Source organism: Magnolia sinica, chromosome 4 (assembly GCF_029962835.1).
Source record: "Magnolia sinica isolate HGM2019 chromosome 4, MsV1, whole genome shotgun sequence".
In the NCBI taxonomy this organism is placed as follows: Eukaryota; Viridiplantae; Streptophyta; class Magnoliopsida; order Magnoliales; family Magnoliaceae; genus Magnolia; species Magnolia sinica.
Window position 1 is genome coordinate 28,882,538 of NC_080576.1, and position 12,487 is coordinate 28,895,024.

Below are 12,487 nucleotides of genomic sequence, written 5' to 3' on the forward strand. Positions count from 1 at the left end.
ATGCAGCTTCTATATATTTCACTATCCTAGTTTTTTATTGTGCTTGCTTATCATTTAATCATGTTTGCAAGTGCTTAGAAGTTAGTATTTGCATTAAGTAGGATTAAAATTTTTGAAATGTCTTGTTCACCCCACTCTTGGACACTTGGACATAACTCAGTACTTCACTAGTAGCGGTTTACCCGCAATTTCAGTAAATATATTTGTAGTTCTTGGGGACATGCCACCCAACCATCTACGGTTCAAAGAATAATAGATCAGAATAGTGTTGCCATAATAAACAGAAACAACATAATCCAGTAAGAAAATGTTGTCTAGCATTACAAAACAATTTGTTGTGAAAACACTATTAATTAGCCATAGCGACATACTATTTGTATTTATCTATCAATTAAAAATCATTTTATAAAGCTTCCCAATGTGATTCGTTTTTACTTTTTTGCTGTTAAGAATTAAGCATATCGGTTTTATGGCATTGGTAGATGAACAGGGTAATGTAGGCCTATGAAGCATTATATTCCCCTAGTACGAAAACAAAAACAGACAACTTAAAAGCTAAAAACATTCAAACAGGGGTGAGAATTATCTTGCTTCTAAAGAAAAATAGTCAAAACAATTTCCATGATTATTCTAATGATTCAAAGAAATGGACAGAGCAAAACACCGGGTTATCATGATCACCTGGACAAATTTTGAATAAAAGAAAATAAAAGATGAAAAATAGCACAAAACTAAGTCAACCACCACTACATCATAACAGAATAAGAGTGATTTTACTTTCTTATTAATAGAAAGGTTTTAGTACTTGAATTCATCAAATGATACCTGAGAATGCTTTTGCTTTGTGACACTTTCCTTCCCTGCATTCAGACAGAAGTTCAGATAAAAGTGAGTTTGGGTTGCTGGCCTGTCTAAACTACAGAAACACACCAAGATTCATTGCAAGCTAAAATTTTGCAAAATCAACTCCAATCAGAAAGAACAAACCAGAACTGAAAAATAGATTGGCTGATCATAGCCTATGTTTTCAAATGGAGAAAAGATCAAATATTTTCATGAGTTATTAACCATAGGGTTCTTCTCTTCAATTTACCGCATAAATAATTGTTTCACGTGCGTCGATAAAGATATCTTATATCATGAAACCGAATTTCCTACTTGGACAACTGATGAAGAAATATAGGGATATGAGGAAGGATTTCCACATGGGCCTTATTACTTTAGAGAAAGCATATGATAGGGTCCCCAGAAAGTCATCTGATGTTTTGGGAAAGGAAGAAGTCTCAAGAGGATATATTGACATTGTTAAGGATATGAATGAGGGAATGCTAACAAACGTGAGGACCACTAGTATAGAGAGAAGTGAGTACCCAATTACTGTAGGCTTGAACCGGGGCTCGACATTGAGCCCATGCCTTTTCGCATTAGTTATGGATGAGTTAATGAGGCATTCACAAGAAGAGATATGATGCAGGATACATGATTTAATGCTAGCATACAACGTGGAGATTATGAAAGAGTCCATAAAGTAATTCAATTAACAAAAAATGCTAACCCACCAAGTAATTAAGAATAAACAATAGAAAATAAAATCTGATTTAACCTAAATCACATGCCCGTATGCTAATAAATCACATAAATCAATTAAAACTAGGCCCGATGGAAGGATAGAACTTCCAATTTAGCATAGGCATGTTTCACACTCAAGGGATAGATTTGTAGGTTTTATGATTAGGGTTAGGAAGGGGAAAATCTGAAATTTAAAAAATTAGGGTTCATGGAAATTGGGGATTTTGGAATTGGGGTGTTTAGAAATTGGAAAAAATAGAAAATTGAGGATCTAAGGTTTAGGGTAGGGTTATAAATGGGGAATGAAAGGGTTTTGATGGGGGAAGGAAGGGGAAATCAAAGGATTGAGCGATTATTCATACAGTCAGCCTAGGGGCTCGCACGTGTGGGTTGTTGGCTAGGGATTTTGAGTCCTCAATGGTTGATTTCGGTTGGGGTTGAAGTTTGATGATGAAAAGTTGAATAAAACAATGATTTGGATGGTCTTGGATAGGTAGGGAAGAAGAGAGATGAAGTTTTTTGGAAAAAATACTTCTTTTGGATAGAAAGGAAGAGAGAATGAAGATGATAGATGGAAGCATCGCACCTCCGTTGAATGGTGAATGGAATCACACAACACCCAAGCTCCAAATCACATGGAGTATTCTTCAAATCACATGAAGAAGAGAAAACACAGCTTTTTCTTTTCAAAATAATGGCATTAGGGATTCACACACCCATCTTTTTCTTTTATAGTCTCAAAAAAGACCTTTTACAAAAAGACACTCTCAGATAAGATTCTCAACATAATGACGCTTAATAGATTAAAAGTTGTTCCTAACTCCCTAATGTCAATATAAATATAAGCTATACAAAAAATAATGAAGCATGTAAATAATCTAAACAACTAAACTATTTCATGGCCCATGGGGGTCCATGATCAAGATGTCCAATGATGATAATCCAACGGTCAGATCATTGTGTCCATCAAGCTCCTATATGCTACTCACGTGCATCTTCCCACTGTGGGGTCACATAGGATCTTCAACGTGGCTACAAATGTGAATTGGGCCAAGCGGGCCCCATGTAATGGTCATCTAGCCATAAGGAGACTGGCCCAGCCCACATCCTCTGGTATGGTGCTTGGATGTCCTCACCAATTCCCCTAGGCTGAGGAGATTTCGCCTCTGGCAAAATAAAGCTACAGTGATGCTCGAGGAAATCCGGGTCTCATCGTTGAAGCTCTGCCTCTGTGATCAACATACTGTCCGACTTTGGTCTGCCCTTTCACTTGACAAGGTACTCCCGGTAACCTCCATGCCATGTGGAAACTACTCCATCTAAGATATCCTCTATCTCCTCTCTGCTTGTAGATATGGATGGTATCGGTGATAAAGGTTGAGAAGAAGGGTTAGGTAATGACCATGGGTTATGAGACAGGTAAGGGGCATCATCATCAAAGTTCATGTGAGAGTTAGAGGAAAGTCCATGAAACGGTACACGATCTTCCACATTAAATGTGGAACCAATACCCACGTTAGTGGAAGATCTATCAAGTATTTGAACCCATTCTTTTCAAGATTTTATATGGTCCAGCGCTACGGGCTTGTAATTTTTTTGTGGTTTCCAGTAGAAACCTTTTTAGACATATTCTAATTATGACTTCATCACACATAATAAACTCTTTAAACCTATGGTGTGAATCAGCAATCATTTTGTATGCTTTCCTACTTATATTGATTCTTTTTCTAATCTCCACATGCAAGTCATGCATATGTCGTGTAGATGCATGTGCGGACTCTAAAGGCCTATGGAACACTAACATGGGTATGCAATCTACTTGCCTTTCCAGATCCACTTCCTCCTTGGGACTCATTTGATCGTGATGAAGGTTTGGTAGAATCAACGTGTGAATGTCCCGCGCGGGTGTAAACTCATCCGGTATGTCCTCTGGAATAACAACACTAGACTTCTCTAATACCGGACTCACCTCAGATGGTAACTCTACACTACCCTCGAGTGTAACCTCAGGTGGCATCTCCATAATAACCTCAGGTGTGACCTTACTTGCCATGTGGGCATACAGCGTCAAATCAGTTTTAGTCACCATTTCAGACTCTTTGGCATTAACTATAGGAAGAGACTCAAGCTAGAGTTTCATCACATCTTCAGGACCACGTTTTTTGACGTCCTCCTTTTCCGGGGTACTTTTGGGTGGGAGTCTTCAAGAAAACCCTTTTGCCTTCATACAAAAATGAACACATATTCGAGCGACTGAATAGTGTTTCGTCCCTGTCATACAACCAAGGCCTGCCCAAAATGATGTGCCCTATATCCATAGGCAAAACATCACACCACGTGTCTGTATAGGAACCAAACTGGATGGGAATGGGACAACGCTGAGAAACCAGAATCGAAGATGCATAAACCTATAAGACTCGATAGGGCTGAGGATGAGGAACGACTAGCATACCTAAGCGGTCCACGGTGCTAGCAGAGACCACATTGATGCAACTGCCACTATCGATGATCAACTTGCAGTTTTTGCCACTACACTGTGAAAAATTGAATTCCTGCACCAATCATCAGTTTTCACAATATAGCTTAAGGCACAGCTAACAATTGCAAGTGGCACAGTTTGAACTCCTTCAATTTGATCACTGAGTTGTGATTGGAGTCATTGGACATCTTCCCCAGTGTCGAGGTTTCCATGAAGGGAGGCTTCAAGCTAATCAACATGTGCATTGGTCACGGTCAATTGAGTCGCGGTGGTCCTATTGTGCGCTTCAATGGCCGTCAGACAATGGTTAATAGCATTAAGGGCCTCGACAACCTACTCTAGATTCATAGTGGGATGTAAACCAAAGCCACATCCAGAATAAATGGGCATACACAAGGGAACTCTAAAAGGAAAACCTAGATCCTGGGGTAATGTTATGACAACGATAAAACCAACCTAGAGATTAAATTAGACACTCGAAACACTAATCTAATTAATCTAAAAATTCAGCAAGCCGTCACCCTCAAATATTATGTTAAAAATTCAGCAAGACGGTAATTTGAGAGTACCAAACTGAAAATTCAGCAAAAGTGTAATCTGAAAATTACAAACTAAAAATTCAGCAATGTGACAACCTGAGATTATTAAACTGAAAATTCAGCAATGGCATAAGTGGAAAATGCTAGCTGAAAATTCAGCAATGCGATACTCCAAACTAGGAACAAAATTCAACAATATGATCCTAGATCCTATATGCAATGTATGCTCTACTAACCCTATATGTGACTCTAACCTAAGTGCAATACAAATCCTATGCTAAACCTATGGCTCTGATACCAAATTTGATGCATGACGATTAATCACTTACTGTAAAAGCTCGAATTGATAGAGCATGGCGAATCAATCTATTTATCTCATAGCTCAAGCCTCACATCCCACGGGTTAGGACCTCGGCCGACCCCCCCTCGTGGGCCCCATTTCACAGGGGTTCCGATTCACACGAGCCACCTGCCTCATACAGGTGAGGCCTACCTCACACGGGCCACCCACCCCGAGTGTGCCCTTGCATCCCATAGGCCACCCCACTCGAGACCGGTGTGAAAATGCCCATGAATTAATCACCCCCGGTGAGAAGTCTCAAACACGAGACCTCCTGCTCTGGTATGGTACTCGGATGTCCTCATCAAGATACCATGATGTATTGTTGTTTGCAGATGACACGGCTTTGATTGACAAGATGAGGGAGGGTGTAAACAAAAAGCTAAATGTATAGAGGGATGCTTTAGAATCTAATGACTTCAAATTATTCGGACTAAAACAAAGTATATGGAGTGCAGTTTTAGTACTAAAATGAGTGAAAATGAGGAGATGTGCGTCTAGAGTTTTATGTGATCATCATGTACCACTCAAACTAAAAGGGAAATTTTATAGGATAGCTATAAGACCAGCCATGACTTATGGTACAAAATGTTGAGCAGTTAAAGAACAACATGCTCATCGGATGAGTGTAGCTGAAATGAGGATGGTGAGATGGATGAGTGGCAAGATGAGGAAGGATAGAATTAGAAATGAATGCATTTGAGAGAACTTATTAGTAACAATAGGTAATAGTTTCAAAGAAAGTAGACTTTAGATGGTTCGGTCATGTGCCATCATGTGCCATGGAAACCAAGAACCGCACCAGTTAAGAGTGAGTTGGTGCAAGTTGAAGGCTATAAAAGGGCAAGAGGAAGGCCCAAAAGGAGGTGGCTGGAGGTAACAAGATAAGACTTGATGACCTATGGTTTAAGTGAAGGTCTAACCCTTGTTAAAGTGGAAAGGCAGAACAAGATTCATGTAGCCAACCCCAATTAACTGGGATGAGCTTAGATGATGATGATGATGTCATGAAACCAAATACTAACCAGCTTTCTTTCCCTTGGTCTGCATTCCTTTCTTGCTAGCTCCTTTGGCCTGCAACAAGCATAGTCCAGCAAGCTTCTTTAGCATTCCTCAAGCGGCAAGCCCATAGCAAATATTCCATGACCACAGCTTTAACATCTGGGGTACAAATGGGTCAGGCCCTGCCATTTTCAGCCAGCCAGATTTGGCAGAGTCTATAGGCATGTGGACTGGGCATGGGCCTGAGCTTTGAAGCCAATATGATTATTTGGGCTAGGCCAGGGCCTATATCTGCTTAATGGCCTGAGAAGCTCACCAGTCGCAACTTATTTAAACTCTCCAAGCCTCTAGTACTTGGTAGTTGACCGAGTCAGGCCAGGATCCTTAACTAGCAGGACAGACAGAGGCTGCAAGAGCCATGGTTCGGGCCCCACCTGACCCAGTTATGACCATGATTTCAGATCAACCATATTCTCAATTTTCTGATACTGGGAAAAAGGTAAAGAGAAGTCCAGAGGCATCTTAAATGGCACCAAGTATTATGTAGCTTCTTACTTTCTCCTGGGTAGCCTTCTGGTTTGAATTGATTGGCTGTTTCTTTCGAGAAGAACCTGGAAAGACATAAATCAGACACTGATCATGTTAAGAATGAGCAGCAGCATTTGTTCTGGTTACATCCAAGATTTTCTACATTTTACCACAACAATATAAAGCTATCTGGAAAAGTTGCAACCTTTTAGTGGTGGAGATTTCTTTACACTCGTTGATTTCTGAAAACACAAAAGCTTCATAAGAAAATCATGCTCATGACTGGAGAATGATGTTTCTATTCTCATCATAGAATCAAGGTTCAATTTTAATATTTATTAAAAATAAAAAATAAAAATGATAAGACTTATGAAGCAAGCTTGGCTATTAGACAAAAATATATGGCTTGTGCATTTACTGAAAAATTGAAAATGGTAAAAGAAAAGGGAATCAAGCCTAGAAGAAGTTCAAGGCATCCCACATAAGACAACAAAATAAGACTGCAAGAGTTAGAAATTTGACATAAAAACATACGCTTCTACGGGTTGCAAACAATTTAAGATTCCCATGGAATCGAGTTTGGTATTTCAGTCCAGCAACACTGCCAAGAAGAGATAGGCATGGTCAAATGGTAGCATGGACAGGTACAAATGGATAATGGAATACTAATATGTTAGCTTCTCTAATGCATTAAAATCTCATCAAACATGGAAGCAATGCTTTGCTAGATGGAAGCGCTGACAAACTATGTACCCAAAGTCACAGACCATTTCTTCACGCATGAGACTACGGAAGGATTGCAACAAGAATCCAAGATCAACATGTATCCTGTCATGAAAGACACTTCCACAACCCACTTGCCAAATGTCGCCCCTTTTGTGCTTAAGTCATTAAAGACCCATTTGAAGTCCCAACTGTATCAACAATTGTTATTTTTGTGCACACATCTTTGTGAGGGGGAGCATCCGACAAGGCGAGAGAGGTCCACTCACTGTTCCAAGTCGAAGATTCGAGATGACGGCCTAAAGAAGGGCAAGAAGGAGGGTCTGCTGAGTCTCCTGCTATAGTGGAGATTCTCACAATTTGCAGAGTGCTCAAGGGAGGACTCCAGATGATGCAGCCAGGTTCTTTGGGATCTAGCTGATGCAACAAGATAGCAGGGAAGGATGGGGTTGGGCGATCCATATCCCCCAAGGCTTCCAATCGATGATGAAATTCACCACGTGGCAGGCTGAGATGCGATCTCTCAGCTTCCTCGAGACAGTTGTCGTCCATCGAGACGCAGGAATACTGCATATCCAACATCATCACCTAGGGAAAAGCCGGGCGCGGCTCAAGAAAGTTGGGAGCCATCATGACTAGGGGGAACGCGGCACTCAGTAGTACGTCCGAATTCAAATTCAAATACTCTCTCAATCTCCCGGCTTAGGCAGAGAAAGCTGCATGGGGGCAATTGTTCAATGACCTAGACAGCTGTAAAGGGTTACTGACCAAAGGAGCAGTCCATGAATAGCCAAGTCTCCCTTCAATAATGGCATTTTTGACTGAAGGTGGCCGGGGAGGGATCTCCTTGCAACACGTGTCAATAGCAGACTCTGTTGGTGGCATGCAGGGGCCACCTGTCTCCAGCACAAGAGATAAGAGTCGAGGGGCTTGTCAGGATCAAGTTGTTCTGTAACGGTAACGGTAACAGTGACCGAAACGGCCACCACCATTACCTTTACAATACGGGGCATAACGGCTGTTACGGCCCCATAATAGCCGTTACGTTCTCTCTTAATTATTTATTTATTTATTGATTGAAAAAAACCCCAAAAAACCTATATCTGTCCCGTTATGTTGATTAACAAGTATGAAAAACTTGTATCTGTCCCGTAATAGACCATTACGAGGCTATTATGGCCTTTATAGGGGACGTAACCTGCCATTAACGGCAATTAAGGGTCATTTTTTTTTCTATAATGGCTGTTACGGCCTTTACAACCCCATAACGTGTAACGGTTGCCACCATTACCTTTACGTAACAGCCTTTACGGCACACTATGGTCAGGATAGAGCGAGGGGGCGAACTGGTACGGGCCAACACAACTTAGGAGAAGTTGGAATGGGTTGGGCTTCGACTAGGCCCAACTCTAATATGGGTTGGACTACAGCAAGCCTCGTCTCAAGAATGTCATGAGCTGAATGGGTGGTTTAGGCTTTAGCAGAGATCAAATTTGAGGATGTCTGAGACCGCGGATGAACCCTAGCCCACGCGGGACTGATTATCGAATTCAGGGGAGGGATTCAACTCAGCGCCTATCATCTATCCCAGCCCAAGGTCACTCGTCTTTGTTGGGACAGGGATACATGGACGCTCTGGGACTGTAGGCAGGGTCACACAAGTCAAGGCTGAAGAAGACCTCCAACACGTGAATACTGCGCCATCCAATAGAAGGCAGAAGCATGGAATCGGATGTCCTTGAGCACTTCCTCCAGTAAAGGAAGGAAGAGTTCCACCATTATAAGCTCCTGAAATACCTTTGGCCTGATGCAAGGAGCTTAGATTGACTTTCCTGATAACCTTAACATGGATAGAAGTCTCCTCCACCTTCACTATTACGACTTCAAGAATCACCTTCGATCACCTGACTCGGATACAAAGCCTCGCCCAGCAACGCTCCTCCCATCTTCCGGTGGTGTAGTCCATGAGAACAGTTTCTCCAAAGCATGAAAAAATTCATCAAACCAAAATTTGAGGGGGAGATCCAAAAAACGGAACCAAACATCTAAGGTTCCAAACACAAACCAATCCGATCATTTAGAAATAGATTTCATCAAACCTATTCAATATAGCATGACTTATAAATAAAATCTTTTTGATGCAGGATGGATGGCCTAAACTAGGATGATGCAAATAAATTAATTAACGAATTACCGGAGTAAATCAAAGCATAAAATAAAGCCAATCTACTTCAAATTTAGATAAATCAAATATTCAATTAAGCTCAAGACCACATCACAATCCTGCAAAATAGATCCTTAAGGCTATTGATTGGACATGGCCCAGTGGAAGGTAGAACTTCCACCTAGCATAGGATTCGTTCTAGATTCGAGGATTCACTTGCTCTTTGCTAGGGTTTGAATGGATTAGGGTTTGGGTTTGGAAATCAAGAAATTGAAAATTTAGGATTTTATATAAGGCTAGAATTAGGGTTAGGCCTTTATAAAATAAAGAAGAAGAGAGAGGATCAATGAGGGGGAGGTTGTACGGCTATACGGATGTTGTACAGACAGGTCCGTGCAGTGTAGGCACACGTCCGTACAGTCGTACGAATGATGTGGTGGGGCTGGGTCGGTTTGGTTGGTAATGAGTTGGGTTGATGATGATGGGTTTAGGGTTTGAAAAAAATGAGGAAAAAAAAACAATGGAAAAATATGGTTTGAGAGAGAAGAAAGAATTACCTTAATAGGAATAAGAAAGATAGCTTGGAGTCACTCCATTGGCTTCACATCAAATTTTATTCACAAGAAGTTTTCTTGCTCAAAAGAAGCAATGTAGAGAAATTTCATTCAATATGTCCACCATCTCAAGTCTCAAACAAGTATATATAAGAAACATAAGCAAACCCTAAGTCTAAAACTATTCTTGATCGTCTGAATCTATTAATTGTCAAGATCAAAACATAAATCTCTAATAACCTAAAATAAAACTGAAAAATAAAACAGAAATAAAGATGTGCCACACGGCACAAGGATGACCTCCAACGTGCAACAGGTACGTCCATAAATCTACACATGATCAACAGCCTGAATGAATGTGGTCCAACGTGTCCATGGCTCGAATGTGCAAACTAGAGTGTTCGTATACCTAAACCCGAGTCTCCTAACATATCCACTGGTCCAAATCATCAAACCGATGTGTCCAAGATATCCAACGACATGATCTAACGTTTGTAACGTCCAAACGCAGTCCAGGTCAGGCTGGGTGACGTCCAAACAGTCAAAAGATGTATCAATCAATTCCAAATAAGTAGCCCGCATGCATCTTCCCAGTATGGGGTCTTCAAAAATGCACAACCATGCATGTGGGGTCTTTAATGTGGCTAAGAACTCGAATTGTGTCAACTGGGCCCCATGTGATGATCATCCAACCATAATGAAACTGGGGCAGAGGCCTCAGCTCTCCTCCTCCTCCGATAAACTCATGTATGTGCTCAGATGAACTCATCACTTTTCAATGTTCTCCGAAGGGCACAATGAAACCCAAATGGTTGAGTGACTAAGATGACGAAGTAGGATCTCCCAGGACCAAATTACAACAAAATTAAAACCAAATAGCCAGGTCCTGAATTGAAAATCCCAAGCACAAGAACACAAAAAGGCATGATCGGAACATGTTCCAAGCTTTAGGGGTAATTTCAGGGGAAACCGATAGAACTAGGAGTGAGCCTTCACCTTCTATGACGGAGAGAGTGGGGGATCTAGAGGTGGAGAAGGGTTCGCTTGATGATTGACAAGTAGCACAGTCGGGCATGGAGGGGAAGGGGTTCCCAATAGAGCCTCCTTGAAAGTGATCGAGGAACATTTCGAGGTCTTTAAACCTTCCGGTACAGGCGACAAAGATCTAAGAAGAGGGATAGGAGAATGAATCTAAATGGGAACGGCTTGACTGCTCTTCTCCCCTTGGGTTTGCAACTCGCAGTTGAACTCTCTTGGACCATAACGGGCAACCTGGATGTTGATTTGTTTACCGTAAAATTTCTAGCCATTGAGACCTTCAATGCTCTCTTCAGGTCATCCTCATTATCCATAAGGAAAAAGGCAAAGCCTCTAATGGAAGCAGACCCTCTCACCTGAGGAAAAACTACCTCCCTAACCTTACTGAATTTCTTGAAAATCCAAAGGAAATGGAGCTCCATCCACTCATAAAAAGTGTTGGGAGTTCTTGAGGTGGATTAGGTCTGTACCCTTGAGAAGTTCTCTCACCTGATTTTCTGCCCTTGCCAACATAAATCCAACCATTTTCCTCACCCTCCTTGAGAGATGCCAAGGATATAGCTTTCCTTTTTAGCAACCTTCCGTCATGAAGGCATTGCAAATGTTCGTTGCGAGAAGTAGCTCTGGAGAGAGAGCATGAGAAAGAAGAAGGATCCCTGCAACTAGGTAGAGATTGGCTTTCAGAGAGACCCTATCTCTGCTTGGGATGATCGAAGCTACAGTGTCAATCTGATCATTCCCCCTTCTTGCACTGGCAATGATTTGGTCTCTAATAATGAGACTGGGGCGGCTTGGGGATTGTCTTCGTTCCAGCAGATTGGCCAGATCGACCTGCCTCTCAAGAGACTACAGGTCTCGATCTATGGTCTTCATACTGGTGAATGAAGTCATCATCCAAATCCCTAGCATCGTCAAAGCTGCAAGAGCTTCTCCTCAAGGATATCGTGCTTGCATGACAACCTTTTTTTTTCCTTCTGGAATTCTCTCTAGAGAGAATTTGTTCTTTATCCCTGGCCTTAGAATCATTGCTACCTGAGGTGAGAATCTCGAAAAGAGTCTCTCGACTTGGACGCTGGGAGGGGGCACTCATCTCTATCGCTGCCTTTTATTACAACTCTTGAAAAAAAAAAAAAAAGATCCCATTTTGTCATTGCATTTTTTTGTCACTGCCAGAAGTTCTTTGATTGCTGAATAATGTCTTAACATGACCAATCACATCATAGATTTCCAGAATAATAAAACCATGCTAAAACAAACCAGAAAATGTTAAGCTCCAACCCAATTTCGTTTTTGATGACCAAGATAAAGGTTGCAAGAAGTTACCTTTTCCTCCACTTTCTCAAACAGGGTAGCTATAGTAGCTTGCACAAGTGTGCCACGTTTGTTAGGAGATTTTCCTTTAGATTTCTTCACTGACAGAGATGATTGCTGAACTTTTCCTGGAGTTTTCATCTCAACATCTACATTGCCTAAAGCCTGAGGGCTACAGGCTGTCACACTAGAATCTTCAGTCTGTACTAGCATTTAAGGAATAACACACATGGCAAGTTG

General features: G+C 41.3%; 1 protein-coding gene across 1 annotated transcript in view; it reads right to left on the bottom strand.

Annotated features, from left to right (window-relative positions):
- Positions 1 to 12,487, bottom strand: part of LOC131242915 (DNA-binding protein RHL1) — a 50,215-nt gene that overhangs the window by 26,545 nt on the left and 11,183 nt on the right. Inside the window, exons 6-10 of the mRNA XM_058241893.1 lie at positions 12,260 to 12,449; positions 6,663 to 6,699; positions 6,485 to 6,540; positions 5,953 to 6,001; positions 826 to 860 (exon numbers count right to left, since the gene is read on the bottom strand). Of these exons, the coding sequence (XP_058097876.1) occupies positions 826 to 860; positions 5,953 to 6,001; positions 6,485 to 6,540; positions 6,663 to 6,699; positions 12,260 to 12,449 (367 nt within the window). The remainder of the gene's footprint in view (positions 1 to 825; positions 861 to 5,952; positions 6,002 to 6,484; positions 6,541 to 6,662; positions 6,700 to 12,259; positions 12,450 to 12,487) is intronic.